Genomic DNA, 14,413 nt, shown 5'->3' with positions numbered 1-14,413 from the left:
TAATACATCACACAAAGCCTTTAAGTCGATAAATGATTGGGAATTTACTGGTTGCAGTTTAATATAGAAAAGTAAATAAAATGGAAAGTATATGTTCTACTGCTGAAACTGCTGTGAAATATGTGGGTTGATGGTAGCAAATGGGACACCTGATGGTTCATACTGGTCACCACCGCTTATATATTGGCGATGTAAAAAACATTCATTATTCCTTATATCGCCAATGCACCACCAACCTTGGGAATTAAGATGTTATATCCTTCGTGCCTGAACCAGACCGGAACGCCACAATACTAAGTAATCTGAGGAGTGGTGAAATGGTGGCACCTACCCAGACGAGCTTGCACACAACCGTACCACCTAGTAAAAATTTTAATTTCATTCGACACAGGCAGGTTTCTTCATAATGTTGTCCTTAATGGCCGAGCACGAGATGAATATAAAAACTTGCGTTGCTTGCCTGGTTAATCTTGTTGCCTGATACCCGCGCATCTTCTCTTAATAATTTCACATATATTTACACTAGTTGCCGCCCGTGGTTTTACCCGCGTCTGAGTGGTTGTTACATACTCTATGTCATTATATACACCTGAAAATGTTTATACAAAATTTCATGCTGACCAATTGAGTAAGACGTGTAGCGTAACAGACAAACAAACTCACTTTCGCATTTACAATATTATTATGTTAAAGTTAAAATTAGTAAGTTACAAAAATATTCGTGTATATAACTCTAATTAATCGTGGCCAAATATGTATAATACAAGTATAACATTCCAAGATCCAGTAACTTTAACATTTTGAGAGGTAACGTTTTAATATAAAACGTTTCAAACGTTTTTATTCTGTCACATGTACTGAGTTTTTTTTCATGTGTCAAGATATGAACATATTTTCTCGGAAATGAAATTTACTTGAGCTGCTTATGAAATATTCAGTTCTATAGTGTGATGATATATTCGTCTCGTGTTGCGTAAATTGTTTTCCACGGATACCGTTCTTGATGCGATGTCAAGACATAGGCGGCAGTAGTGACAATCACTCTTATAAGCAGTTTTGGATCACAAATTTACGGAATTAAATTGAATAAAAAACACCGTTTAATATATAGATTAATATATACAATTATGTATATATATTGTTAATGTTCTGGGCTATCATTCAACCAGCTTAATGATTCCTAGGCTAATGTCAAAAGCATCACCAAAAATTCCTCACATAGTTCTATGGACTCTCAGTGCAAAACACTTCGACCAGTGTTTTGCTAGTTTTAGGCTTTAGAAGAGCTATTATTCTATACTAAAGTTCAATTATTTTTAGACACGCTCTTAAAGATGATAAGGTCTAAGAGTGACACTCAGTTAAGAAACGCTCAAATCTCGTGACTTAAATCTTATCGCCTAGCATTACTCGTTAATGTTACTTATTACAGAGCAGTGGTAACTTTATATTTTAATTAAAGCACTTACCGCGTAGCTTTGTTTCACTTATTGTAAAAGTGTTTTTATAGTTTTTTAAATGTATTTCTGTAACAAATTGTCGACCGTTGAACATTACGTAATAAAATCTTAATGTATATTTTATAATAAATTCGCTTGCTTTGTTATTATAGCAGTTTTTAAAAATGCTTCGTTTATCTTGTGGCTTATACGGCCGTAGAACTTGAGGCCTTAGGTTCAAACCCCAGGTTGGACCGATAAAAAGTTATTGATCTCTTTTGTCGAAGAATTCTTATTAAAAGCCCGGAGTCTGTAAGTTAGAAGTGTGTTCTCGTGGCTCGGAAAGCAACATATATATATATTTTTTAAATTAATTTTATAAATAGAATCAATGTATATAGGGATAGGGGCAGACACTGTTAATCTCGAGGTGAAAATGAAAATGACTAAGACCAAGGCATTGCCAATAATACGAAAATATTAAATAAAAGCTTAAGTTAGACAAAGTAATATAACATTTTATAAAATAGATTTAATCTTAGTAGAAAGTACAATGTTGGCTATTGTTTGTTTTTAATGATTGCTTTGTTAACGGAATGGTTCCAATCTTTTCATAGGAATAATTGAATTACCGTGACCTTTCATCCTTTGAAGATTCATCTTGTATAATGGATTTGACCTATTTGACGAGTTTGCAAACTTTTTATACATTTTATCAGTTATATAATGAAATACGTTTTATACAACACGATTTAATATTAAACCAATATTTATCATTCAGAAGTATAATATTTACTTGGTGGTAGGGCTTTATGCAAGCACGTCTGGATAGGTATTACCCACTTATTGTTTCGTTCATATTCTACCGCCAAACAACAATACTTAGTATTTTTGTAACGGTGAGTGAGCCATACACTGACTCACTCACCGTTCCCGTAGGATTCGGATCGGACCTTGGAGTTGTAAAGTTATGATGTCATCCTGGCTAAGGTTATTTTGGTACATAAACACGAGTGCATTCACTATTCCCTTAATGTCATAATTCGATTCCAATAATTCAGGCACAGAACTCTTAGATTGAGAATATTTAGACAGAAAAACGCAATATGTTTTTATTACCACAAATCGGGATGAAACCTCGAGATCTTAGTTTTATAAGCAAAAAAAAAAGTAATAATAACGAGACCAAATAATAAATATAAGAAATATAACTAGACCAATAGGGCAGTGAGTGATATAACTGCACTACTGCAGTTGTCACGAAAACTTTGCGACATAAACGAGAATCAAATGTACTATCTAAACACAAGTTATAAAAGAATATTAAGGGGATGATAGTTTGTATTAAAATCCTTAATTTTTTAAGAAAGAACTATGACAATTGTTACAATAGCAATTAAGAATTATAACGCGAATTTTAAGTTAAAGCGCTAAATTATAAATAAAACTTTTTGACACCAGCGCTTTAATGTTTGAATCGCGTGATTTTCATTGAACTAATTAGTGCGATTCACGGCTTAGGTTCCTTTATGCCAAGGTTAGATAACGTTTTATTGATCAGTGATTTGAAAGCTTTATTAATTTGAAAACTTAATTAATACATTTATGGAGAGATTACGTTGTTATGTTTTTTTGTAATATTGTTATGGATTTGTTGTTTGTTGCTTATATTTAATTGTGATAGTTTAAAAGCCAAGATGGCCCAGTGGTAAGAACGCGTGAATCTTAACCGATAATCGTGGGTTCAAAAGCACCACTGAATTTTCATGTGCTTAATTTGTGTTTATAATTCATTTCGTAGTATACGGTGAAGGAAAACATCATAAGGAAACCTGCACGTGTCTAATTTCACTGAAATTTTGCCACATGTGTATTTATTATTACATTGAAGCAGCGTGGTGGAATAAGCTCCATACCTTCTCCTCAAAAAAGGGAGAGGAGGCCTTAGCCCAGCAGTTGGACATTCACAGGCTGATACTGTGCTCATATTTAATGCTATCATTAGCCTCGTTGGTTTAGTGTCTTGATTTTATGAGTATCGACACTTTGGCCGTATCGGATAGCCGTGCCATCGGATTATAACCATCAGACAATAAATCTTAAAGTATAAATATTTTATTTACCCTGTCATGTATAATAAAAAAAACATACATATATAAAGGCATGATTTTATCTTTTCAAATGGAAAATTGATCAATATAAAATATTTAAATACGTATATAATATATATCCTACAAATTTACATTTTGAAAGATATACAATGCGTTCTGTTGTTCATGTTTCATATTGTTGTTACTATCAATCTTATTAATAACTATTGAAGTGAGAAAAAGATATTTATTGTAACATAAGCTAAAAATTAAAAGTTTAATTAAAATGTGTACAGAAAAAAAAAGCTGCTAAAGTTAAATATTTTGGCATAATTTGGTAAGGCTAACCTAATAATTTAGCCTACAACTAAATTAGGCGTGTTCTACATAGGCACACTTGTTTCCGAATCCAGCTGGACTTCTGCCAGCTGAATAAAAGTTTGTATAACTGGGTACAAGATACGTAGGCCATTCAAGTAAGTATTTTTAATCTAACCTGACTTAATATGAAGGTTTATTTTTCAAACAAATAATATTAACCGAATTAGTATCTATTCTATATCTATGACCTACGATTCTTGATCTAGATTAAAAAACTATTCATTATTGAAATTACATTTTACGATGAGTTCTTTATACTTTATATTAGTATTTTTGTTCTTTGTACTATATATTTGTTTGATTGATCTCTTATGTGTCATATCTTTGATACGTCACATTGGCGGAATATTTTACCCTCAAGTAACCAGAAATAAAAAAAAAATATCTAAAATTATCTTTAAATATATTATTTTGACAAAACCTTTAATATAGTAATAATAGTTGAGTGCATTTTGACTGCCTGTTGGTCTAAACTTTAGTGGCTAGATATAAGGCCGCAGATCACGAGGCCTTGGGTTCAACCCCCAGGTCGGATCAATTAAAAGTTATACATATATTATTAAAAGTGCCTGTCGAAGATTTTCAGTAGCTGCCTAGAGTTTGGAAGTTGAAAGTCACGCCCTTTATAAACTTTTCATTTATTAATTGTTGTTGCTACGAAATAATCGAGTTATGCACAATCATACAAATACACAAACTGTCACATTTTATAATAAACGTGAAGCTTTTCGAAAAATAATAGAAATAATATCTGATTGTTATAACATTATATATGTATACATAAAATATTCAGGATTGATCAATAAAATCAGTGTAGTCAAAATCTAATTAGTTTTTTATATAATTTATATCTGCGTTTTCATATATTTCCTTAATAATTTATTAAATAAAATTATGTACGTAATAAAATAAAGTTACGTATTAATGTAAAGCAACAAAGTCACACGAAACTCGCGTACTTCCGCTTCCGTGCTTCGATTGGAAGATTGCCAATACGATAACACATCCGACAACAGTTACGTTAGTTTGTAACGTTCATAATATGTACATTATATTTATCACATTTTATATTAACACGTAAAGAGAAAATTTTGTACGCCATTTTAAGCATATTGTGTGGGGAAGTGTTTTGGCATAAATAGTTTATATAGAGAAGGATTGTAGAAAACTTAAATTTATACGTAATATGTGTTAGAAATACGTTATATTAAATAAAATAAAACAAACATAGTTTAAGTTCATGTGCCAATGACAACACGTCATGTCAAACTTAAAATTAACAACGGGTTTTTTGACATATCTTTAGGTTTTTTTTTTAAATATAATAATGACAAGGTATCGTCCAGGTGAGCCACATTTTTTCTATCTTTTGAATCAATATATTTTTAGGTCATAAGTGAATATCAATTAAAAAGAAGTAATTAATCACAAAGGACATTTTCAGAAGCAAAAGGAACAATTATTTACATTGACGGGTAACAATTATCATGGTAATCGCGCTACGATGTGAATGTTGCCAGTCATACTGTACACAGATAATCGCTAACAATATCTTATATTCATATCAGTAATTAACTACTGTCTTAAATTTCGGCCAAAGGGTACGTGTAAATAGTTTCTAACGTTTTGGGGTTATTTTAATAGAAATCTGTTTACAAGTTTTTAGGTACACATATTCTCAATTTATATAAATAAAAATTATTCGTTTTTATATGATTTTGGGAAGGCAGGCGAGCTTGTTAGACATGTCGTGATAATCAAAGGCACTTTGGTTAATTCATTCATCAAGCCGAAACACAGTTATTTTGAATTGATATTTGGCCGAAATATTTAGAGTAACACTTGCAAAATTATATTATTTGATTCTTTACAGTTTTACTCACTCTTAGTAATAATTTTAATACATTGCATTGCACCTTTGTCACTATAAATACTCAGCTACAAATGAAAGCAAAAATAGGTTAGTCATACATTCGCACTTAAAGGACACATACAAATCATGATGTGAAAGGGTTGTTTCATATCAGCGCTTCCCGGCTGTATTCACCAGGAATGCAATCTCTGGTAATTTGTGATGCAGGATGCACAAAGCGATGCTCAGCGTTTTACTATCAGTTCTGTCGCCGCCGGTGCTTTTTTGGATCCCTAAAGCGCTTTCAGCTAGTTGGAGCGGAATTTTAAGCATTTTTAAATGATTTCACTTTATAGAAAATCGTGTTACATATAAACATGGTCATTCTTATCAAAATATTTTTTTTTCAATGACTTAAATTAATGAAAATATCAATCGAGTATGATTTTTTATGCAAAAAATCTAGGTAGATTGTAACTTCTAACTATTTGCAATTGTTTTCTAAAAATAAATAATAACCTTTTAAAAAAAAATTGCAAGTATTTGGTAATTTGGACGACAATAATTTTATAATGCTATTAAGAGTTTTAAGTAAATTACATTATTTTGTAATTTTAGTAATATCACTGATACAAGCGTTTATCTAAGTTTGAAATACAACTTATTTGTAACTATATTTCGTGTAAACAACATTATGGTAACAGATTCGGTTATTTGAAGGGATGTTCATTTTCATTTCAGTGATATGGAAATATATTAAAACGCGACACGAATACGAACGAAATCATGCATAGTATTGTTGAAAGGAAGAAAAACATCGCAAGGAATCAGCGTATTTCGGATGAAAACGTGCTACAGCGTAGTAGTAAAACATTTACAATCTATCACGCTATTGTTACTTTACAGCGCTTCAAAAATTAGAGGTTTTTTCCTCAACAGTATTTGTTATCAATGCATAATGCTTGAATCTTCTGGTTTTAATGAAGAAAGAAATGTATCACGTTTGTATCACTGAGCGTTACTTGAATCAAATATCTCAATGACACTCACCGTAGTCTCGAAATTGCTTGCTCAGTGACGTTTCTGTTCTATTCTCGGTTTATAACTTATGTGGATTGACAGACTTTCCTTGACCTATATAGGGTAGACTTTAGATACGAATGGAATGGCATTTGCTTTCAGCATTTATGTATCACCATGATATAATCTTTGTATTATAGTTTGTAATAAATAATAAAATTCATTGGCTTTAGCTTACTAATGTTATATAAAACGGCGAGTTCGAACCACATGCGGAAATGCTTTAAATTTATTTGTTTATAAATTTTGTTTGTTAATCAAAAAGCAATAGCAAAGTTTTCATCAAATTATGGTAATGGTGTATTAAGTTTACTTAGTGGTAGGGCGTTGTTCAAGCTTGACTGGGTAGGTTCACTCATTTCTACCCCAAGTAGCAATATTTAGTATTGTTGCTAACTTTTCTGTCACCATGACACACACTTTAGCATTTATAATATTCGAAAAATGTTTTAAAACGCCTAACGATTTGTGATGTTTTGTTAATCCTTAAATAACATTAAAAAGGTGCATCATCGTGTTTATTTGGATAATGTGAAATTCGCTAACCCTGCAGGTGAGGGACCATATCAGGAAGTGACGTCACATGGCGCCGTAACGAACTTCCGGAAGTACCCACTTTAAGCGCCATGTTCCGTTGATCGCGCGCGTGCGCATAATAAAGTAACATTTCAGTGCGGTTTTTTTTGTTGTGCTTACATTAACATAACTTTTATTGACCAATCATAATGTTGATCAATGTTTAAACTATTAATAGTTAAATTTTTATGGTTAATTTGAATGGAAGTCATTGTTGCAGGTAACGTTTTATTTGTTTGTTAATGATAATGTTTTTTTTATGTTACATTGTTGATTACTGACTTATATTGATACGTTATTTTGATGCGTGAAGAGATTTGTCCTTTGAATGTTATAAATATAGTCAATGTCGCATATCACTTTTTGAAATTGCACGATCGTGTTCAGCGGTGAGTTTTGACTTTTTTTTAATATATATATAAAGAATTTAAGGTAAATTAAAATTGTATATCGATTGATGTTTTTTTTTAATATATTATCGGTAGGCGGACAAGTAAATGGGCCACCTAATGGTAAGTGGTCACCAACGCCCATAGATATTGGCATTGTAAGAAATGTTAACCATCGCTTACATCGTCAATGCACCACCTACCTTGGGAACTAAGATGTTATGTCCCTTGTGCCTGTAATTACACGGGCCCTTCAAATCGGAACACAGCAGTACTAAGTACTGCTGTTTTTCAGTAGAATATCTGATGAGTGGGTGGTACTTCCCAGACGAGTTTGCTCAAAGTTCCACCACCAGTGTTTCAGTGTTCATTCCGATAAAAGGCACTTTTTAACATAAAAATATTGCTAAGCATGTGTTTAGTTAAATACTGATTTCTCTCTTTCTGCTATTGTTGATTTGACATAAGAAAAAAGAAGACAGCATTATTTTACCAATCAGCTAAACATCGTTTATAAGTAATACCAATACTTTTTAATATTGGTGTAGGTTAGTAGCGATGACGTGTTAAACGGCCTATTTACAAGTTCAAAAGTATATTTAAGCAGTCAATGAACCGTATAATTGAATTATCCAGGTGTTGTATATACAACCATTTAAATTATTATAGGAGGGTCGATGATGTTTAAAATTAATTTTACTTGTATAGTAACCCTGACAGACTGTTCGTTATTTTCGTTGTTCCTTGTAATTGTTGTTGTTGTATCTGTTTCATAACAAATCTATCAAAATACCGTATATATTAAATTTATTCTTTCTTTTGTTTCTTGTCCCTATAATTGCTTGGAAGAGAACGCTTTTCTGAGATATCTTTTCTGTCTGTTTTTTTTTTATTTCTAGGTATATTTGTGAACAATAAAGCTTTTTATTGTACTATGACTTTGTATAATACTTAATTTCATTTTGTGAATAATCCAAAAAGTTTCGAAAGCGTTTCACATTAAACACGGATAACAGAATCATTAATCATTCATATTAGAATATTCGCGCCAGTCATTTCCTTATAATTTTGATGGGCTTAGGGTGTGCAGGCACTTAACAGAAAATTTATGTGTATATATTGACTTATAGTGGGACTAGAGTGGTTTAGTTGAGTTTGATTTCCATTAAATGGTTATTAACAATAGATAAATACCCTTTTTAAAGTAATGATATATTATACGAATATGTATTAAGACAAATAAATTAATTGATCAAGTGTATAATACAAACAGGTACTTGTACACAGCCTTTCTGATTCGGCTTGAGAAAGATAAGGCGCTTGTCTTCCTAACTCCAAAAAACTAAGGTAAATTTCTCAACAGAAATCCCCCTTTTTGGACCAGGTATGAAGCCAAGGACTTCAGTCACTATTATGAGTTAGCAAGTTGACTAAAGAGTCGTTTCTTATTATTATTATAACTAATCGGTCTTCTGATGTTAATGAGCGTAACATAAAATTAAAAGAATTACCATCCGAAGTTTGTAGCTGACCTTACATATATACAAGGTCTGGTTTCTAGAGAGGAAATTAAACGATGATATCTTGAGTCTAATTCGCATGTAGCTTTTTGTGAATGCATGTAATTTTCATACTATCGCGGTAACATAAAACCACATGAGATTGTTTTTGTGTCGTGGCTTTCATATTCAAAGTAAAATACATTTTTAAACGACTAGACTAGTTATAAATATAAACTCACAGTTATTTACCAAACATAACTAAGCAGCAGACGTTTAGTTATAACAATACTTGTATTTTTTCGACGTTGTCTTTTGTACTTTCTAGGGAATAAATATTTTTCAAATATTTATTTTACGTAATTTTACTTATTTATATTAAAAAAAACTCTATTAAATAGACGGTATTAGCAAGATAAATTAAATTTATTTGTTTGTAAATTTTGTTTATTAATCAAAAACCAATAGCAAAGTTTTTATCAAATTATGGTAATAGTGTGTTAAGTTTACTTAGTGGTAGGGCGTTGTTCAAGCTTGACTAGGGAGTTACTTACTCATTTCTCATTCATCATTAATAGATTTATATTAAAAAACTCTATTAAATAGACAGTATTAGCAAGATAAAGAGTCGAGATAATCCTTTTGATAGAACATGTAGACTCCGGCAAATTCAGGGAAGCTGCTGCGGCAACACTGGCAGATCATTGGTTTAATTTGTGCTTATAATTCATCTCGTATTATGAAGGGAACGCAATAAAGAACCCGGCTTGCTATCAGCGTGGCGAAAATCTGTTTCCGACAAAATTGTTGTTATTTAATTTTAACATTTCACTTTAAAACCTTTACTTAATTAAGCATTATATTATTATTATAAATATTGGTTTATATTATCTAGTGGAAAAAGGGAATTCTGTTAATTATTAAACTTATTTTAAATTACTCAGAATACTTCTATTATGAGCTATATAACGTTTTTAAATTACATTTGAAATGGGTATTACAAGAATCCCTTGCTCGTTATATAAGAATGTGTGAATTAAAGTTGCAAGAAGCAATTCGCTTTGACCTGGAAAGGTGCTCTCAGAAAATTCGGATGAATGTTAACTATTTAAAGAACGTTAAGGAAACTCATCGAGGTATTTTGTTTTTGTAATATTTAGTTATGGACTATTTTTGTGGCTAACAGACTAAACTGTCGATATCAACTTACCATAATGATAATTCTAGTAATATGTAACATGTAACAAACATATGTCCGAATAAAAGCTTATTTATCATTATTATTGGAGCCGGTTGGCATGGTTATACTTATATATATACTTGCTTTTCTCGCCGAAGGTTGTGGGTTCGGTACCAAATAGCTTTACACAAGCGCAGACACGCTAAACTACTACTCTATAAATTGCTAGCTACGAAGTTACCAACGTTTGCATTCTACGATTCCAAATGTCAACTATTTCTAAAGAACGATGATTCTTCTTGTCCCTCGAACATATTTGTCAGTTGTCAGCAATTTACACTTCGTCTTTGATCTTCGTTTGAAAGTTGTACGAATAGTAATTAGGGCGCAGGTTTCCAAGCCATGTGTTAAGGTTATTGTAGAGTGTGCTCTTTGAAGTGTATAACATATTCAAATATAGGTTGTTCGATCGAATGCATTTAAATGACTTTATTATAATAATTGTCTGTATGACTTGGGTAATGAGTTTTTATTCCTGTCGTAATTTTCTAGCTGTAAAGTAACTGAAGGCTGATCAGGCTTATTTTATTATACTAATGTTGAAAAAATTGTATAGTATATCCATACATAGCACACAGTATAGATAATATTCCAAAGCTGAATTGATTCAGCACGTCAAATATATAATTTATATATTTAATATATATGTCATGACACTGAGATTGACCGCTTAAGTACAGTTTATTTCTATGATTTTGATACATATAAATCACGAACAATATATTTTTATATAAGTAAATTCAAGAATAATAATGTCCTCCAGACCGATTTCGGCCACTTCGGCCAATCACAAGAGAGATTAACCAACCGCGCAGGAGATATTATAGTGCAGAAATGTGTGCGCAAACACAGGTGCACTCTCTATTCCCTGACTCTCGTAATTTGATGGGACGGCAATCCAACACGACCGGAAAGAGTTCAGGCGCAGGCTTTACGTGCTTTCCGAGGCACGGGAGTGTACACATCTAACTTCCTAACTCCGGGCTGCTACTGAGAATTTTATGACAGAAAAAACCAATAACTTTTTTCTGACCCGACCTGGGAATTGAACCCAGGACTAGCCACTAGACCAACGAGGCAGTCACACATTCATGAATATACTAAATAGCAATATAGCAATATCAAAGTATATTGAATGGACACACGCATCGACGAAATAAAACAAAAGAGATTTTATCGGCAAACGTTGCTTGAATTTATTATGAAATCGTTTTAATTCTGAGCATTCGATTCTATGGTTATGTGTTATATCCCTTTCTTTACCGTCGAAATAACCTAAATGACACAGATGGCACAGATGAAATACGCGAATCTAAACGGAAGTTTACGGGTTCAATCCGGGCAAGCGTACCACCTACTCATCAGATGTTCTACAGCTAAATAGCAATACATAGTAGTTGCGTTTGGTTTGAAGGGTGAGTGAGCCAGTGTAACAGGCACAAAGGACATAACATCTTCGTTCTGAAGGTCAGTGACTCCGTTCCCAAATATAAATATGTTGTATGTATGTTACATGTTCGGCTCTTTATGTTCTTCTTTTAAATATAATATTTTTATATTGTGTAATCTGTTTGGTCTTATTTATAACTGCATAATTGTGAAAAATAAATAAAAACTATATCCGATAAGCGGTTATTATGAGTGTTAATAAAATGACAATTTGTTTAACGTCACACTGTGAGAATAAAATACAGATAAGTTTAAAATAATGTAAGATGAAACAATTTCAAATATAAAAATATATATATATATATATAGATAAATAACAATCATTTATTGTGTACAAAAATTACACTAGAGTGATAGGTTTAATGTTACAAATTATTTTGATGCAACAAATTATCTGCCGAGTTCGATATTGAGAGTTACCTCAATGATATATTATATATAAATCTATCGAAAGTCATTGCACGGACCTGACAAGGGACAGGCGCTATTCCATGAGAACTTATTTAATATGTACGCGGAGGATTACCCGACGAACGCTTACTTGTTTCACATTACTTTTATTGTTTCTCCGTGATGTTACGAAACGGTGTCATTGTAAAATAAACGAACGTAACACGGTTGTTTTTTACTAAAATATTAAAGTTTAAATATATATAAATATATATTTTAATGATTGATTCTCAATTTGACCAACTCTACCGATCCATGGGTGGCGCATTGGTGATGTAAGGAATGGTTAATATTTCTTACGTCGCCAATGTCAATTGTCGGTGGCGTGGTCGCCACACACTTTACATCAGGTGGCACATTTGTTCGCCCGCCTACCTATACCATAAAAAAGTGGAGTGAGTCAGTTCAAGAAACATCGGCGTCTGTTTCATAGATAAGTTTTGTCGGTGTAGGAATACTGCGAACTTTCTAAAGTGCTGATAAACGATTATTAGTAGTAAACTAGTTACTACTAAAAATCAGTCTGACCTATGTGCTTTGTAATAAATAAAAATATACCTAAATTAATGTAAAAATAGTATACAATAAAATTACCGTAAAACTTGAATTAAATTAAATGTTTCTATTACAGATGTACAGGAGTAAATCATTGTAGCTTCGTGCTGGCGGAGGACTATCCCCCTTCCAGGAGCTGGTCTCCTGGTGTCATATTTTTAAAATACGCCTGTTTTGATGGTGAGTAAAACAAAACGTTTCCTAATAGTATAATGAGAATGGAATAGCGTAATTTCAATCACGTCCAAGTATATAATAATGTTTGCTCATTATGTACTATAATCATTGTAAATCAAATCAATAAAAAATGAACACGAAGGGCATAGACAAATTGTCTGTCGAGATTTAATAATTTGAGAAAATTATATAAACTTCATCTCAGAGTAAGATTCAATTTCATTACAGAATAAATTATCAATTTTAGAACATACAGCCCGTCAGGTGTGAATAATGTATTCTGAATATGAAACCAAATTTAATATTTTCAATATATGGATAGATATTTGACGTTGGAGATATTTGAAGAGCTTTGTAAAACAGAATATATTATACGCGTCGAAAAGCGACCTCTAGTTTCTGAGTAATCCTTGTAAATTATTCATAATGAATTTAATAATTTTCAATGTTAATCTCGAAATGAACATTATATTTTGATTTGATATTTGTTATTTTAAAGTAGTTTATTGTCATTGCTTAATATGTATTCATGGTTTACTTTCCTGTGTTATACTTTGTAATTATTATTATTATTTATCACGCATTTGCGTGTTTAATGGTTGGAGAATGAGGGTTATAAATGCCACAGTTGTCATCGCTAGTTTAGACTTTAACAATGAAAAGCAAATATAAAGTAACAGCCTGTAAATAACCCACTGCTGGGCTAAAGACTTTTGAGGAGAATGTTTAGAGTTTACCCACAGCTCCAATGCGGGTTGGTTGATACGCGTGGTAGATTTTTATCCGTCTCATGCAGTTTTATATTACAATTGAGCCTGAGATGAATTATAAACACAAATAATGGAGAATAAAGTGGAGTTTTGAATTTAAACTCGGAATCATCGGATACGAATCTCGTCTGCTAACCACTGGGCCGTCACGACTTTAAGAATGAGAGAAATGTTATTGTTTTAATCTTGCTAATATTATAATTGTAAAAATTGTGTGCTAAGATGATTATTAGTCAATTAAGATCGAACTCGCACAGGTTACATTAAAATTTCTCATACAAGTTTATTTTTTTATTTACTTTATTTAGCATACATTATTAATAATTCAGAAAACCCAACATTTAAAAATTAAAACTTTAAATAAGCGATTCAATCACATCTAGTTTTTATATACAGTATCAAAGAATAAAAATATTTCTGTATTTATATAATAAACGTAACTATCTTTCGTACGCCCCTTTGAAGA

General features: G+C 31.7%; 1 protein-coding gene across 1 annotated transcript in view; it reads left to right on the top strand.

Moving 5' to 3' along the window:
- Nucleotides 1–14,413, top strand: part of LOC126781303 (uncharacterized) — a 110,897-nt gene that overhangs the window by 60,531 nt on the left and 35,953 nt on the right. Inside the window, exon 3 of the mRNA XM_050506229.1 lies at nucleotides 13,077–13,180. Coding sequence (XP_050362186.1) covers nucleotides 13,077–13,180 — 104 coding nt within the window. The remainder of the gene's footprint in view (nucleotides 1–13,076; nucleotides 13,181–14,413) is intronic.

The sequence above is a fragment of the Nymphalis io genome, chromosome 3 (genome assembly GCF_905147045.1).
Source record: "Nymphalis io chromosome 3, ilAglIoxx1.1, whole genome shotgun sequence".
Taxonomy (NCBI): domain Eukaryota; kingdom Metazoa; phylum Arthropoda; class Insecta; order Lepidoptera; family Nymphalidae; genus Nymphalis; species Nymphalis io.
Note: the sequence above shows the minus strand (reverse complement) of the source record. Positions and strands in the feature narration are given on the sequence as shown.